At 71.5% G+C, this 13,837-nt stretch overlaps 2 protein-coding genes across 2 annotated transcripts; both read right to left on the bottom strand.

The window, feature by feature from the left end:
* Positions 1-350: 350 nt before the first annotated feature.
* Positions 351-2,809, bottom strand: AVPR2 (arginine vasopressin receptor 2). The gene is made up of 3 exons (XM_084612149.1): positions 2,723-2,809; positions 988-1,798; positions 351-609 (listed from the first exon to the last, which is right to left on the bottom strand). The coding sequence occupies exons 2-3, from the start codon at positions 1,790-1,792 to the stop codon at positions 428-430; spliced, it is 987 nt and encodes a 328-aa protein (XP_084468275.1). The 5' UTR covers positions 1,793-1,798; positions 2,723-2,809; the 3' UTR covers positions 351-427.
* A 2,945-nt stretch (positions 2,810-5,754) lies between these two features.
* On the bottom strand, positions 5,755-12,388 carry PDZD4 (PDZ domain containing 4). Its single transcript, XM_084612967.1, has 8 exons — positions 12,182-12,388; positions 10,296-10,564; positions 9,521-9,611; positions 8,890-8,988; positions 8,634-8,696; positions 8,345-8,446; positions 7,932-8,033; positions 5,755-6,938 (listed from the first exon to the last, which is right to left on the bottom strand). Exons 1-8 carry the CDS (start codon positions 12,239-12,241, stop codon positions 5,844-5,846), a joined length of 1,881 nt encoding a protein of 626 aa, XP_084469093.1. The 5' UTR covers positions 12,242-12,388; the 3' UTR covers positions 5,755-5,843.
* Between the last annotated feature and the right edge of the window lie 1,449 nt (positions 12,389-13,837).

Here is a 13,837-nt window from a genome sequence, read left to right as displayed (position 1 = left end):
GGGGGGCGGGGCAGGTGGGTTTATCCAAAAGCGGGTCGAAATCAATTGATTTGTGACGCCATCTACTGGTGATCGGCGCAAACTGCAGCCCATCGCCCATCGCCCCCCGCCCCTAGTGCCCCTCACTCCCGACCCGCAGCTCCCCCCTTTCCCCACTGATCACAGACCCTCTCTCTCCTTCCCCACTTTTTATTGGGGTGACTTTGGCAGACGCAGATTTGGCCCCTCAGGGAGTACGGTGTAAATGGGGGGTCCCTTTGCTCCCCCAAATGGATGCAGGCCTCCCCCGAGTGACCCCCCCCAGGTTCCCCCTGCAAGCCCCCCCCAGGACAATCCCCCCCAAAGCCAGACCCCCCTGCCAGGCTGCTGCAGCTTGTAGGGCCCACGTCTGTCCCCAGAGAGCCCCCCGTCTCCCCGCGGGGGGCTCTCAGGCCGAGGTACCCGTGAGGGGAGAGTTGCTGGGCAGGGACCCGGCGCGGGGCCGGGGCAGCCAGGGACACATGAGCCGGCTCAGCTCCCCCGAGACGCTGCTGCTGAAAGCCCCGTAAATCCAGGGGTTCGTGCAGCTGTTCAGGCTGGCGAGTAACATCAGCAGGGTGAAGGCTGGTCCTGGGGGGAAAAGGAGTGGGAGGTCAGCCCTGCCGGCGCCCCTCACTCCCGACCTGCAGCCCCCGCGGCCCCGCCGGCGCCCCTCACTCCCGACCCGCAGCCCCCGCGGCCCCGCCGGCGCCCCTCACTCCCGACCCGCAGCCTCCTGGTGAGGTTTCTGGGCTGGGAACTGGGTGGGGTTCAGGGGTGTGGTGGAGTCAGGTGCTGGGTGGGGGGGTAAAGTCTCCAGCCGGGGGGCGGTGGTGGGGTACAGCGTGGGTGAGGTCTCCAGGCCAGGGGGGAAGTGGGGGGATGGGGGGGTGTCGGTCTCTGGCCTGGGGGAGAGGTCGGGGTGAGGGGGATGGGGGGGGTCGGTCTCCGGCCCGGGGGGCGTCTCACCTTCTACAGGCGCCTGGGGGTCCCACACGGCCCAGAGCTGGACGCAGAAGTAGGGGGCCCAGCAGAGCACGTAGACCAACACAATGACCAGCGTCATGCGCAGTGTCTTGGCCACGGCCGGCGAGACGCCCCTGCCCTGAGCCCCCTGGGGGCCCCGCCCCAGGTTCCTGGCCACCTCGCGGAAGATCAGGGCCTGGCAGGCGGCGATGAAGAGGGTGGGCAAGGCGAAGACCATCAGGGTGACCCAGCTGACGTAGGCCCGGGCCCCCCAGGGCTCAGCGAAGGTGGCCCAGCAGTCGCTGGCTCCCTCAGGCAGCCGCACCTTGGAGAAGATGAAGAGCTGGGGCAGGCTGAGGAGCAGCGCGGATCCCCATGCTGCCACCAACGGGGCCTTCCAGCTGACCCGGCCCTGCCGGAAGGCCACCGCCGGCCGGCAGATGGCCCGGTGCCTGTCGTAGGTCATGGCCAGGATGACGTAGGACGAGGCGAACATGGCCACCACCTGCAGGTACTTGACGGCCCGGCACAGGGGGTCGGGGCCCAGGAACCGGTCGGTGACGTCCCACAGCAGCTGGGGCAGCACCTGGAAGAGGGCCACCGCCAGGTCGGCCAGGCACAGGTGGCTCATGAAGCGGTGCATGGGGGCGGAGTGAGCCCGGTGCCGGCCCAGCGCCCGCAGCACCAGCCCGTTGCTCAGCGTGGCCACCAGGAAGATGACGGTCAAGACGGTCACCTCGGCGGCAGCCAGGCCGGGGTCGCGGGCGTCCGGGAGGGAGGCGTTGGGAGCCAGGGAGGCGTTGGGCATGGCGGGCTGGAGGGAGAGGGGGGCAGCGAGCCCCCGGTGCCAGGTCACTAAACACCGCGACGCAGCACAAGGCAAGTGTGCAAACAGCTCGGCGGGGGTGGGACGCGAGCGTGCAAAGCCCCGTGCCACGGCAGCCCACCGGTGCCGGGCAGAACGCGCCACGCGCCTGCCATCCCCATGCCGGGGCGCTGCAGCCAACCCCGCGTGCGGCGGCGAGCCCAGCCTGGCACAGCCGGAAAGGTGGCCTGGGCGAAGGCGGCCTGGGCGAAGGCGGCCCGAGGCTGCGGCCCGAGGTCACGATGAGCCCGGTCTGCGAAAGGGCGAACGCGACACACGATGCAGGGCCGGGCCCCGAGGGGAGCCAGCCAATGCCGCCCCACCCCAACCAGCCCTTCGGCAAAGCCACCGGCCGGCGCGGGCCCCCGTCACCCCCTGCAGCGTCGCCGCACAATGCGGCCAGGCCCCTGGCCACCCGCTGGCCCGCCAGTGCAACCGGGCCTGGGCCGTCAGCTGGGGCCGCTCCCCCAGACTGGACCCTTCTGGGCAGAGACGCGGGGGAACCCCGGCCAGGGCCCCTGGAAGGGCCAGAGACCCCTGTTCACATGGGGAAACTGAGGCACAGGGAGGGCAAATAACTTGGCCATGGTTACCCAGTGAGTCAGTAACAGAGTCAGGGAGAAAACCCAGGAGTCCGGACTCCCAGCCCGCCTCCCCCCCCCCCCGCCGCTCTAACCTTTAGCCCCCATCCACTCCAACTGGGTTTCCTAGCCTCCCCTCAAGCTCTGCACCTGTCTTACAGCCCCCTGGGTCCCCCCAACTCTGCTGATACCCCTAGTTCTGGGAGGGGGCTGGTGGGATGGAGCAAGTGGGCGGGAGCCAGGACGCCTGGGTTCTCTCCTCCAAACCCATAAAGAGGGTCCCTGCACTCACCTTTTCTCAGAGCACCCACCTGGTGTGGGTGGAGTTTTCTTTCGGGGTTCACCCCCTGTTGGTCTGGGACCCCCCAGAACAAACCCAGCCACAGAGACCCCCACTCCCGATCTCCTGGGTTCTTTCCCTAGCCCCCCCCCCCCCGTTTCCTGGAGAGGTGGAGGTTCAAGCGCCGGACCCCCAAGAGATGACAACTGGGGCTCTGCTGAGAGCCAGGCAGAATAATGGGGGGGCTGGGGTGGGGCTTAAAATCAGCAGGTGGCTGGACACACGCCCCCCCCCCCGCGAGGTAAAAGGCAGAGGGCAGGTCCTGGAATCCGGCCAGAATAAATAAAGACCTTGGTGGATTCTGAGCCCCAGCGGGATGGGGAGGGTGATCGCCCCCTTGCCCCTCCCAGAGCTGGGGAGAGAACCCAGGAGTCCAGGCTCCCAGCCCCCCCACTCTCACCCACCAGCCCCCTCGCCCCTCCCAGAGCTGGGGAGAGAACCCAGGAGTCCAGGCCCCCCCCCTCTAACCATTAGCCCCCACCCTGGAGATTTAGGGACTTTAAGGCTGTTACAGCAGCTTCCCCCCGCCCAGGAATTCACCCCCCCCCGAGTTGCCCCCCCCAGTGTTTCTTGTACGTCATTCAACGCCTCATTAGTCAGAGACTCATGCTAGGAAGATGGTATCAGCTTCTAGGGATTGGGGCAGGGGCCCGGACTCCTGGGTTCTCTCCAGGCTCTGGGGGGGCTTGTGCTCAGAGCTGGGGGGCTGCGGGTCGGGAGCGAGGGGCACCGGCGGGGCTGGGGGTCGGCAGGGAGGGGCTCTGGAGGGGCTGGGGGGCTGCGGGTCGGGGGGGAGAGGCTCTGGGGGGCTGTGGGTCGGGAGCGAGGGGCACCGGCGGGCCTGGGGGTCGGCAGGGAGGGGCTCTGGAGGGGCTGGGGGGCTGCGGGTCGGGGGGGAGGGGCACCACCCGTGGGGCTGGAATTTCCTGGCGTGGCTTCGCTGGGCCCGGAATCGCCATAAAATCGTTTCCTCGTTTTTCACGCCCCCCCCCCCCCGCCCCCAGCGACTCCAGCTTGATACAGCGAATTCTTGGGCTCCTGCCAACGCCCCTGCGGCCCCCCCCAATCCCCCTTATGAGGTGTCTGGGGAGTCCCCCCCCGTCCCTGTGGACCTGGGGCAGAAGCCCAAACTATTGAGGGAAGAACCCCCGCCCCCCCCCAGCCAGCCAATCACTACCCCTAGTGCGGGGCTGGGAGTCCGGACTCCTGGGTTCTCTCCCCGGCTGGGGGAGGGGGGCGGGGTCTTGTGGGTCAGAGCAGGGGGGCTGGGAGCTAGGACGCCTGGGTTCTCTGACCTGCTCTGGGAGGGGAGCAGCGCCTGGTGGCTAAAGCGGGGGGCTGGAAGGGTGAGACCCCTGGGGGGGTCCATTCCCGTGGGGGAGCAGCCCATGGGGAGGTGAGGGGGGGGCTCATGGACAGTAAACCCTCCGGACGCAGCCGCATGAAAGGAGTAAAAAGGCTTCCCTTTATTCTGACCAGGCAGATTCGGCTCCGGACCCAGGCGTCCGGGAGCGCCCAACCCCCTGCCCCTGCCCCGCCCCCCCCCGACAGCGCCCCCTGCTGGGAATGAGAGCGGCAAGGGAGTTGTGGACACAGACATGACAGATCTGGGTCAGGAGGGGAGAGGGGCTGGTGGGTTGGGGCGGTGCGGGGGGCTGGGAGCCAGGACTCCTGGGTTCTCTCCCCAGCTCTGGGAGGGGCGCGGGGGGTTCAGAGGGGTAGTGGGAACTGGTGGTTGGGGGAAGGGGGTCTGGTGGGTAGCAGGGAAAGTGAGGGGTTCGGGGGCAGTGGGTTCTGGTTTTGGGGGGCTAGTGGGGGGTTCAGGGCAGTGAGGCGTGAGGGGGCAGTGGGGTCTGGTTTTGGGGGGTTGGGGGCAGTAGGGTCTGGTGGTTCGGGGGCAGTGAGGGGTTCGGAGGCAGTGGGGTCTGGTGTCTGGGGGCTAGTGAGCAGTTCGGGGGGCAATAGGGTGTTCGGGGGCAGTGGGGTCTCGTTTGGGGGGCTGGGGGCAGTTCAGGGGGCTAGTGGGCAGTTCGGGGGCAGTGGGGTCTGGTTTTGGGGGCTAGTGGGCAGTTTGGGGGGCAATGGGTGTTCGGGGGCAGTGGGGTGTGGTTTTGGGGGTCTGGGGGGCAGTTCGGGGGGCAGTTCGGTCTGCTGGGGGAGGAGGGGGGCAGGGGGCCCAGGTATTTTTTCTGCCAGACTCAGACAAACGATTAAGAACTGACCAGCCACGAATCACAGACACGACATAAAAACTGTCCCGGGGGGAGCATGGAGGGCGGGGGTCTTTGTGCTCCCCCTCCCCGCCCTTGTGCTCTATGTACAGCCTGACTCGGTGTCTTTGTGTTTCACGCCCCCCTGGTCCCGATCCTGGGGGGTCCCTGTAGCGAGGGGAGGGGGGGCTGGAGCAGCGTTGGGAGACCCCCCAAAATTCCTCGTTGTCTCAGCAGCCGGGGGTCCCTTCTGCAGCCAGGCATGTCCGGGAGTGACACCAGGTGCCCCCCTCTTTCCTGCTGGGGTGGGCGTCCCCCAGTCCTGGCAAAGTGGGGGGGCCCCCACGGTCTCCCCCTGTGTCCTCTGATGGTGGCGATGTGGGGGAGGCAGGATCAGCCCCCAATCCTGGCACATGGGGGAGAAACCAAGTCTCCAAGCCTTGTCACGTAGTGGGGAGGGAGCCCCGACTTCTGGTGGGTGGCAGGGGATGGGAGCCCCAATCCTGGCCGGTGGTGTGAGCGGGGGCCGGGGTCAGCCCCGCTCCTGGTCTGGGGCGGGGGGGGTGAGCCCCGCTCCTGGCCGGTGGCGAGGGGGGAGCCCCGCTCCTGGGCGGGGCTGGGGGCGGGGGCGGGGGCGGGGGGAGCCCCGCTCCTGGCCGGTGGCGAGGGGGAGCCCCGATCCTGGGCGGGGCAGGGGGCGGGGGAGCCCCGATCCTGGGCGGGGCTGGGGGCGGGGGCGGGGGGAGCCCCGATCCTGGGCGGGGCTGGGGGCGGGGGAGCCCCGATCCTGGCCGGTGGCGAGGGGGGAGCCCCGCTCCTGGGCGGGGCGGGGGCGGGGGAGCCCCGCTCCTGGCCGGGGCCCCTCAGACGGTGGTGACCGAGAGCAGCGGGTTGTAGACCCGGCGCCCGTCGGCCGAGCGGGCCCCGTGCGCCAGCATCTCCTGGATCGTGATCCAGTTGTCCAGGATGCGCCGGCTCCGCTTCTTGAGGCTCTTGCGGTGGCTCAGCGCCAGGATGCTGAGCTCGGCGGGGGCCCCGGGGCCCGCCCCCGCCCGCCCCTCGCCCGCCTCCCGCTGCCCGTCCAGCCGGCTCTGCAGCATGAGCTCCCGGCGCCGCCGCTGCTCCCGGGCCCGCAGCAGCTGCTGCTTGCGCTCGCCGCGGCTCCAGTACCGGCCCATCTTCATCTCGCTCGCCGCGTCGTCGTCCGTGGTCATCCCGCTCCGCTCCTCCCGGATCTTCAGCGCCCGCGCCTTCAGCAGCCGGTCCCGGCCCGGGCGCCGGGGGCCCTCGCCCCGCGCCCGGCCCTTCCACTCCGCCCGGGCGCCGCCCGCCAGCGCGCCGGGCGCCGGGCTGCCCTCCCGGGGGCGCCGCGGCCGGGCCGGCCGGGGCGGGGGGCCGGGGGCGCGGGGGCTGCCCGGCGGGGGGCTGCTGCGGCAGCTCTCCCCGGTGTTGTAGGCGCTGGTGCTGTCCCTCTCCGGGCGCTCGGGCACCTCGGTGATGTCGGCCAGCGGGGCCGGGGGGGGCCCCTCGCCGGCCGGGGCCGGCGCCCCCCCGGCCTCCCGCAGCCCGGCCGCCAGGCAGCGCTCCCGGAGCCGCTGCAGCTTCTGCGCCCGCAGGATGTTGCGGCATTTGAATTGCAGGTGCCGGAGCTCCTCGTCCAGCAGCGCCGCCCGGCGCCGGGGGCCCGGGGCCAGGCCCCCCCGCAGCTCGAGCAGCTCCCGGTACCGCTCGGCCTCGGCCGGCGCCAGCCCCGGCAGCCCGCCGCCCGCCGGGGGGCCGTCCCGGGCCGGCAGCGGGGCCGCGCGGCGCTGGGGGGCCGGGGGGCCGGCGGCGCTGGGGGGCTCGTCGCCCAGCAGGTCGTGCTCCGAGCTCTCCTCGTTCCGGGTGCTCTCGTCCGTCCGGCCCAGCCCGCTGTCCGGCTCCTGGCCGGCGCTGGGCGGCTCGGGGGCCGCGGCCGGCTGGGGGCGGGGAGAAGGCGGAGGCTTGGAGATTGGGGTGAAGCTGACTTCAGTTCAGGCTCCCCCTGCCCGGCCCCCCGGCGCCCCTGCCCGGCCGCGCGGTTCCAGGCCCTCCGGCGCCCCTGCCCGGCCCCCCGGTTCCAGGCCCCCCGGCGCCTCCAGGCCCCCCCGGCGCCCCTGCCCGGCCCCCCGGTTCCAGGCCCCCCGGCGCCCCTGCCCGGCCCCCCGGTTCCAGGCCCCCCGGCGCCTCCAGGCCCCCCGGCGCCCCTGCCCGGCCCCCCGGTTCCAGGCCCCCCGGCGCCCCTGCCCGGCCCCCCGGTTCCAGGCCCCCCGGCGCCTCCAGGCCCCCCGGCGCCCCTGCCCGGCCCCCCGGTTCCAGGCCCCCCGGCGCCCCCTGGCACCCCCTGCCCCGCTGTCACGGGCTCCCAGGTCCTGCCCACCCTTGAACCCCCATCAGTGCAAGAGCCCTTCTCGGGGGTCCAGCCCCCCGCCTCCTGGAACCGCACCGCTCTGAGCCTTAGCATGTCTGTCTCTGCCGTGGGTCCCTCAAGGAGACCCCCGGGTCCTCCACTCCCAGAGGGAATAATGCCCCCACCCAGCTCCCCACCCCTAGAGGGAATAAGGCCCCTCCCGAGCTCCCCACGCCCAGAGAGAATAATGCCCCCCTGTTCTCTAGACTGGAGTGACACTCAGCCGCCATAAAGCAGCAGGGTTTATTGAGGGTCTGAACCCAGCATAGGAAACTCTCTGGGCCTCAGGCCTGGCCCGCCTCAGCCCAGCACATCCCAGTCTCCCCTGCATCCAGCTGGGCTCTGCCTGAACCCTCTCTCCAGCCCAGAGCCCCCCGGCTTCCCCGCTGGGCATCTGATCTCACCGGCCCCAAGCCCCCCCTCTGTCCATTGTCGCCTGGTAAACAGGGTCACCTGGGCCTCACACCAGCCCCCCAGTTCCCTGCCCCCCTGCCCAGCCCCCCGCCCCTCCCCACCCCCTCACCTGCTGCCCAGGGGTCGCTCGGGGTCTCGTTTCGCCCTCGTGGTCAGAGCCGAAGTCGTCCAGGAAATCCTCACGGTCGCTGTCCTTCCAGCGCCTGGAGAGCTGGGAGTGGAGGGGGAGGGGATGAAGCTGCAGCCCCTCCCGTCATAGCCCCCCCATCCATCCCAGGCAGCCCAAGGGACCCCCCCAACACCCCCGTGATCCCCCTTCACTGGGGAATGGTGAGCACCCACCCACCCTGTGACCCCCTGTTCCCACCTCTGGGACCCCGAAATCTCCCCCTGCCCCCACATCCTCCCAGCCCCCCAACTTCCACCTCACCCCCTCAGCCCCCTGCCCCACAGTTCCCCCAGCCAGACCCTAAACTGACTCCCCCCTCCTCCCCAGCCCCACCTCTTCGGGGCGCCCCTCACCTCGGTCTCAGGCCTGGCCAGCAGCAGCGAGATGTTGGTATGTTGCTCCTGGGTCAAGATGGCGACGGCTTCCTCACGGTCCTGCACCTGCACCCCGTTAATCTGAGGGGACCGGGGGGGCTGAGTCAGCCCCCCTTCCCCCAGGTCCCCATAGCCCTCTGCACCCCCCATCCCCCCATAGCCCTCTGCACTCCTCTTAGCCCCTCGTCCCTCAGCCCCCATATTCCCAGCCCCCGTTAGCCCCCTGCACCCCAACCCCCATTCCGTAGCCCCCCTTAGCAGCCCCCACCTGGATGATGCGGTCGCCCTCTCGGATGCGCCCATCCTTGGCGGCGATGCTGTCAGGGTTCACCTAGGGAGAGAAGGGGGGATGGGACTAGGGACCAGGACCCCCCCATGGCCTCCAGCCCCCCATGGGCTGCCCCAGCCCTCGGCCTGCTCCCCCTCCCCCTACAACAAGTCACCCCCTGGTCTCCTCCACCCCCCACCCCAGTTCCTCACCGCCATGGCCCCCCCATCACACCCCTCCCTCAACAGCCCCCCACCTCTCCAACATAGATTCCCACGTCGTCCTCGTCGTCCGTCCGGTAACAAACCATCAGCCCCAGCTTGTCCCGGTGGCTCGATTTGTACAATTCCACCTCCTGCAGGGGGGACGGGGGTCAGATTGTGACGATGTGACGCAGCGGGGGGGGGGGTGTTGACCTGGGGATGTGCCCTGGGGATGGGAGGCCTGGGAGCCTGTGACCTGGGGCGGGTGGGGGGGGGGTGACACCTCTGCCCGGGAATGTGGACAGAGGCTGCAGGAGGGGGCCTGCTGGGGGGGTTTAGTTCAGTTTGGGGCTGGGTGGAGGAACACAGGGAACCCCAGGGCTGGGGTCTAAGCTCCCTGCTCCCCCAGAAGGACGTGATTGAGGGGTCCTGGTTGTACCCACAAGCTCTGTTTTGGACTGTGTTCCTGTTGTCCAATAAACCTCCCGTTTTCCTGGCTGGCGGAGAGTCCCGGTGGATCCCAGGAAGAGGGGTGCAGGGCCCGGACTCCCCCACACTCTGTGACACAGATCCTGAATGGAAGCCCTGGTTCCCCCCCACACAAGCTAACCACCAGCCCCCACCTCACTCCCAGAGCCGGGAGAGAACCCAGGTGTCCGGGCTCCCAGTGCCCACCCTGCTCACCTCATACTCCAGTTCCTCTGCCCGCTCTGTCTCTGGGGGGCCCCCTTCCATGATCTCCACAGGGTCATAGTAGTCGTGCCCGAAGGGGGGGCTATGGTGGAGAACACAAGTTAGCGGGGTCGGGCTGGCAGGGGCTGTGGGTCGGGAGTGAGGGGCACCGGCAGGGTTGGGGAGCCCCAGGGCCAGGCTGGCAGGGGCTGCGGGTTGGGAGTGAGGGGCACCGGCAGGGCTGGGGGGCCCCAGGGCCAGGCTGGCAGGGGCTGCGGGTCGGGAGTGAGGGGCACCGGCAGGGCTGGGGGGGGCAGGGGCTGCGGGTTGGGAGTGAGGGGCACCGGCAGGGCTGGGGGGCCCCAGGGCCGCGCTGGCAGGGGCTGCGGGTCGGGAGTGAGGGGCACCGGCAGGGCTGGGGGGCCCCAGGGCCGCGCTGGCAGGGGCTGCGGGTCGGGAGTGAGGGGCACCGGCAGGGCTGGGGAGCCCCAGGGCCGGGCTGGCAGGGGCTGCGGGTCGGGAGTGAGGGGCACCGGCAGGGCTGGGGGGCCCCAGGGCCGCGCTGGCAGGGGCTGCGGGTTGGGAGTGAGGGGCACCGGCAGGGCTGGGGGGCCCCAGGGCCAGGCTGGCAGGGGCTGCGGGTCGGGAGTGAGGGGCACCGGCAGGGCTGGGGGGGGCAGGGGCTGCGGGTTGGGAGTGAGGGGCACCGGCAGGGCTGGGGAGCCCCAGGGCCGGGCTGGCAGGGGCTGCGAGTCGGGAGTGAGGGGCACCGCTGGGGGTCACTTACAGCTCGGGGATCCCGAAGGTCTCCAGTGTCATGGTGGGGGGGCTGGGGGCGCGCCGCCGGCCCAGTGCCAGCAGGTGCTCGAAGGTGATGTCTGTCTGCGTCCCGCTGTCCACCAGGGTGGCGGGGTCCCCGGGCAGGGCGGCCCCCTCCCCTCCGCCCCGCGCCCGGGGGCTGTGCCTCAGGACCTGGATGACCAGCGGCTCCTTGGAGCAGCGAAGAGCTTCCAGCGTCTGCTCCTGGGAGAGCCTGGAGAGCTCCTTCCCGTTCACCTGGGGGGGCCGGGCATGAGAGACCCCCGAGAGCCCCGGGCAGATCCCGCCTTTCCGTACGCCCCAGCCCAGCTCCAGCCACCCCTCAGTGTGGACACCTGCAGGGCGGCACGCAGCCCCCCCAGCAGGGCGCAGCAGGGACCCCCCTACCCCCCCACCCTCGGGAGTCTGGCTGGGACGAGCCCCCCTGGCTTCCCCCTCATCATATTGTCTCCATCTCCATCCTTGTGTTACCGCAGCAACGGTTCCCATGGAAACTAGGAGGATTGATACAGGAGCAGGGAGCGTGTGTGGAGGAACCATTGCCCAGCCTGAGCCCCCCAACCAGTTCCCCACGGCCCTGCCGGTGCCCCTCACTCCCGACCCGCAGCCCCCTGCCAGCCCAGCCCTGCCCCCCCCGGCCCTGCCGGTGCCCCTCACTCCCGACCCGCAGCCCCCTGCCAGCCCGGCACTGCCCCCCCAGCCCTGCCGGTGCCCCTCACTCCCGACCCGCAGCGCCTGCTAGGCTGGCCCTGCCCTCCCCAGCCCTGCCTTGGCACAGGGGCTGGACTAGCGGGGGGCTGCGGGTCGGGAGTGAGGGGCACCAGCAGGGCTGGGGGGGGGCAGGGCCGGCTGGCAGGGGCTGTGGGTCGGGAGTGGGGGGCACCGACAGGGCTGGGGGGCCAGGGCCGGGCTGGCGGGGGGCTGCGGGTTGGGAGTGAGGGGCACCGGCAGAGCTGGGGGGGCAGGGCCGGGCTGGCGGGGGGCTGCGGGTCGGGAGTGGGGGGCACCGACAGGGCTGGGGGGCCAGGGCCGGGCTGGCGGGGGGCTGCGGGTCGGGAGTGAGGGGCCCCGGCAGAGCTTGGGGGGCAGGGCCGGGCTGGCGGGGGGCTGCGGGTTGGGAGTGGGGGGCACCGACAGGGCTGGGGGGCCAGGGCCGGGCTGGCGGGAGGCTGCGGGTCGGGAGTGAGGGGCACCGGCAGGGCTGGGGGGGGCAGGGCCGGGCTGGCGGGGGGCTGCGGGTTGGGAGTGAGGGGCACCGGCAGGGCTGGGGGGGGCAGGGCCGGGCTGGCGGGGGGCTGCGGGTCGGGAGTGAGGGGCACCGGCAGGGCTGGGGGGGGCAGGGCCGGGCTGGCAGGGGGCTGCGGGTCGGGAGTGAGGGGCACCGGCAGAGCTGGGGGGGCAGGGCCGGGCTGGCGGGGGGCTGCGGGTCGGGAGTGGGGGGCCCCGGCAGAGCTGGGGGGATGGGTGAGAAGTGGGGGGTGGGGGGGATGGGTCAGACGGAGCTAGGGGAGGGTAACTACATGGGGGGCTCCCGAACTGGGGAGATGCAGCCCCTCCCCCTCATTCATTCCTCCCCCCAGACCCCAAACCCAGCAGCGATGGGGGGGGGGGTTGTTGCTAGGCAACCTTCCTGAGACTGGTACCTGCTCCCTTCCCCTCCCCCCTGCGGCATCCCCCAGTCCCTCCCCCACCCATCCGTGCAGCCCCTTCCCCCCCAGCGCCCCCCCCAGCTCCCGCTTCCTGCCCCCGGCCCCTCTGCACCCCCCAGCGACCCCGTGCAGGCCCTGCCCCAGCCCCGCCCCATCTCTGTCTGCAGCCCCCCGCCGCCCCTCACCGCAGCCCCCCGCCCCCTACCTGCAGCGTGACCTTGTATTGCTCCTCCGGCTTCGGCACCAGGCAGAGGTTGCAGCCCATGGCGGAGCCGGGCCGGGGGGCAGGGCGGAGACGGGGGGGCTCAGCCGCCTCCCATCCTACAGGTGGAGCCGCGGGGGGGGCTCTGCTCCCCCGGCCCCCCCCAACGCCGGCCTCGCCGGGGCGCAGCGGGGAGCGGGGTCACCCCCCGGGGGCATGGCGGGGGGGCCGAAGGGCGGGGGGCGGCGGGGGGGCCTCGGGGGGCGGCGGGGAAGACGCGGCTGGTCGGCCGGCGGCGGCGGCTCAGTCCCTGGCTCGGGGGCGGCGGGGGGGCGGTGGCTGGACCCCACCCCCAGCCCCTCCGCTCCGCCCCTCCGGCCCCGCCCCCTCCTCCTCCACCCCCCCCACTTCACACACACCTCCGCCCCCGCCCCCCCATCCTGGCACGCCCCACCCCATCAATCCCTCCCTCCATCCCGCCCCTCCCCCGCTCGCCCCCCCCATCCTGCCACCCCCCACTCCACCCCATCTCTCTAACCCTACCCACCCCCGCTCCTTGCAGCCCGGAAATCCCCATCAATCCCTCCCTCCACCCCTCCTCTGTCCACCCCCCACCCCCTCCATCTATCCATCCCCCCACCCCCTCTATCTATGCCCCCTACGCCCCTCTATCTATCCATCCATCCCCCCTCTATCCAACCCCCCGCACCCCCTCTATCTATCCATCCCCCCACCCCCTCTATCTATGCCCCCTACGCCCCTCTATCTATCCATCCATCCCCCCTCTATCCAACCCCCCGCACCCCCTCTATCTATCCACCCCCACCCCCTCTATATATCCATCCATCCATCCCCCCCACCCCCTCTATCCATCCATCCCCCCTCTATCCAACCCCCCGCACCCCCTCTATCTATCCATCCCCCACCCCCTCTATCTATGCCCCCTACGCCCCTCTATCTATCCATCCATCCCCCCTCTATCCAACCCCCCGCACCCCCTCTATCTATCTCCCCCCACCCCCTCTATCTATCCATCCCCTCACCCCCTCTATCCATCCATCCCCCCGCCCCTCTGACCTCCCCCTTAGGGGTCCCGCCTGCTGTCCCGGCCACGTGCTGCACGGAGAGGTGAGACCCAGGGGCTCAGAGACCCCCCCCGAGGCCACTCGCCCGGCCGGGCGGGGCTGGTGCCCTGAGCCCTGGGTTTGCCGGGCGCTGGGAACCGGTGGCAGGACCGGGGTCGCTGGCCCATGACCCGCTTGGTCATTCCCTGGGCGCCCGGCCTGGCCACTGCGGGCCCAGGACACTGGGCTGGACGGACCTCGGTCTGAGACCCTGTGGCCGCTCTTCTGTTCCTACACATCCAGGGGGCCAGGACTCCTGGGTTCTGCCCCCGCTCCGGTGGTTGGAGCAGGGGGGGCTGGGAGCCAGGACTCCTGGGTTCTCTCCCGGCTCTGAGAGGGGAGCGGGGTCTATTGGTTAGAGCAGGGGGCGCCGTGGGCCAGGACTCCTGGGTTCTGCCCCGGCTCCGGGAGGGGAGGGGGGCTGGTGGTTGGAGCAGGGGGGCTGGCGGCCAGGACTCCTGGGTTCTGCCCCGGCTCCGGGAGGGGAGGGGAGGGGGACTGGTGGTTGGAGCAGGGGGACTGGCGGCCAGGACTC

Source organism: Lepidochelys olivacea (genome assembly GCF_965140295.1).
Source record: "Lepidochelys olivacea isolate rLepOli2 genome assembly, chromosome: 23".
NCBI classification, from domain to species: domain Eukaryota; kingdom Metazoa; phylum Chordata; order Testudines; family Cheloniidae; genus Lepidochelys; species Lepidochelys olivacea.
The sequence above is the reverse complement of the archived record's forward strand: the minus strand, read 5'-3'. Positions and strand labels throughout refer to the sequence as shown.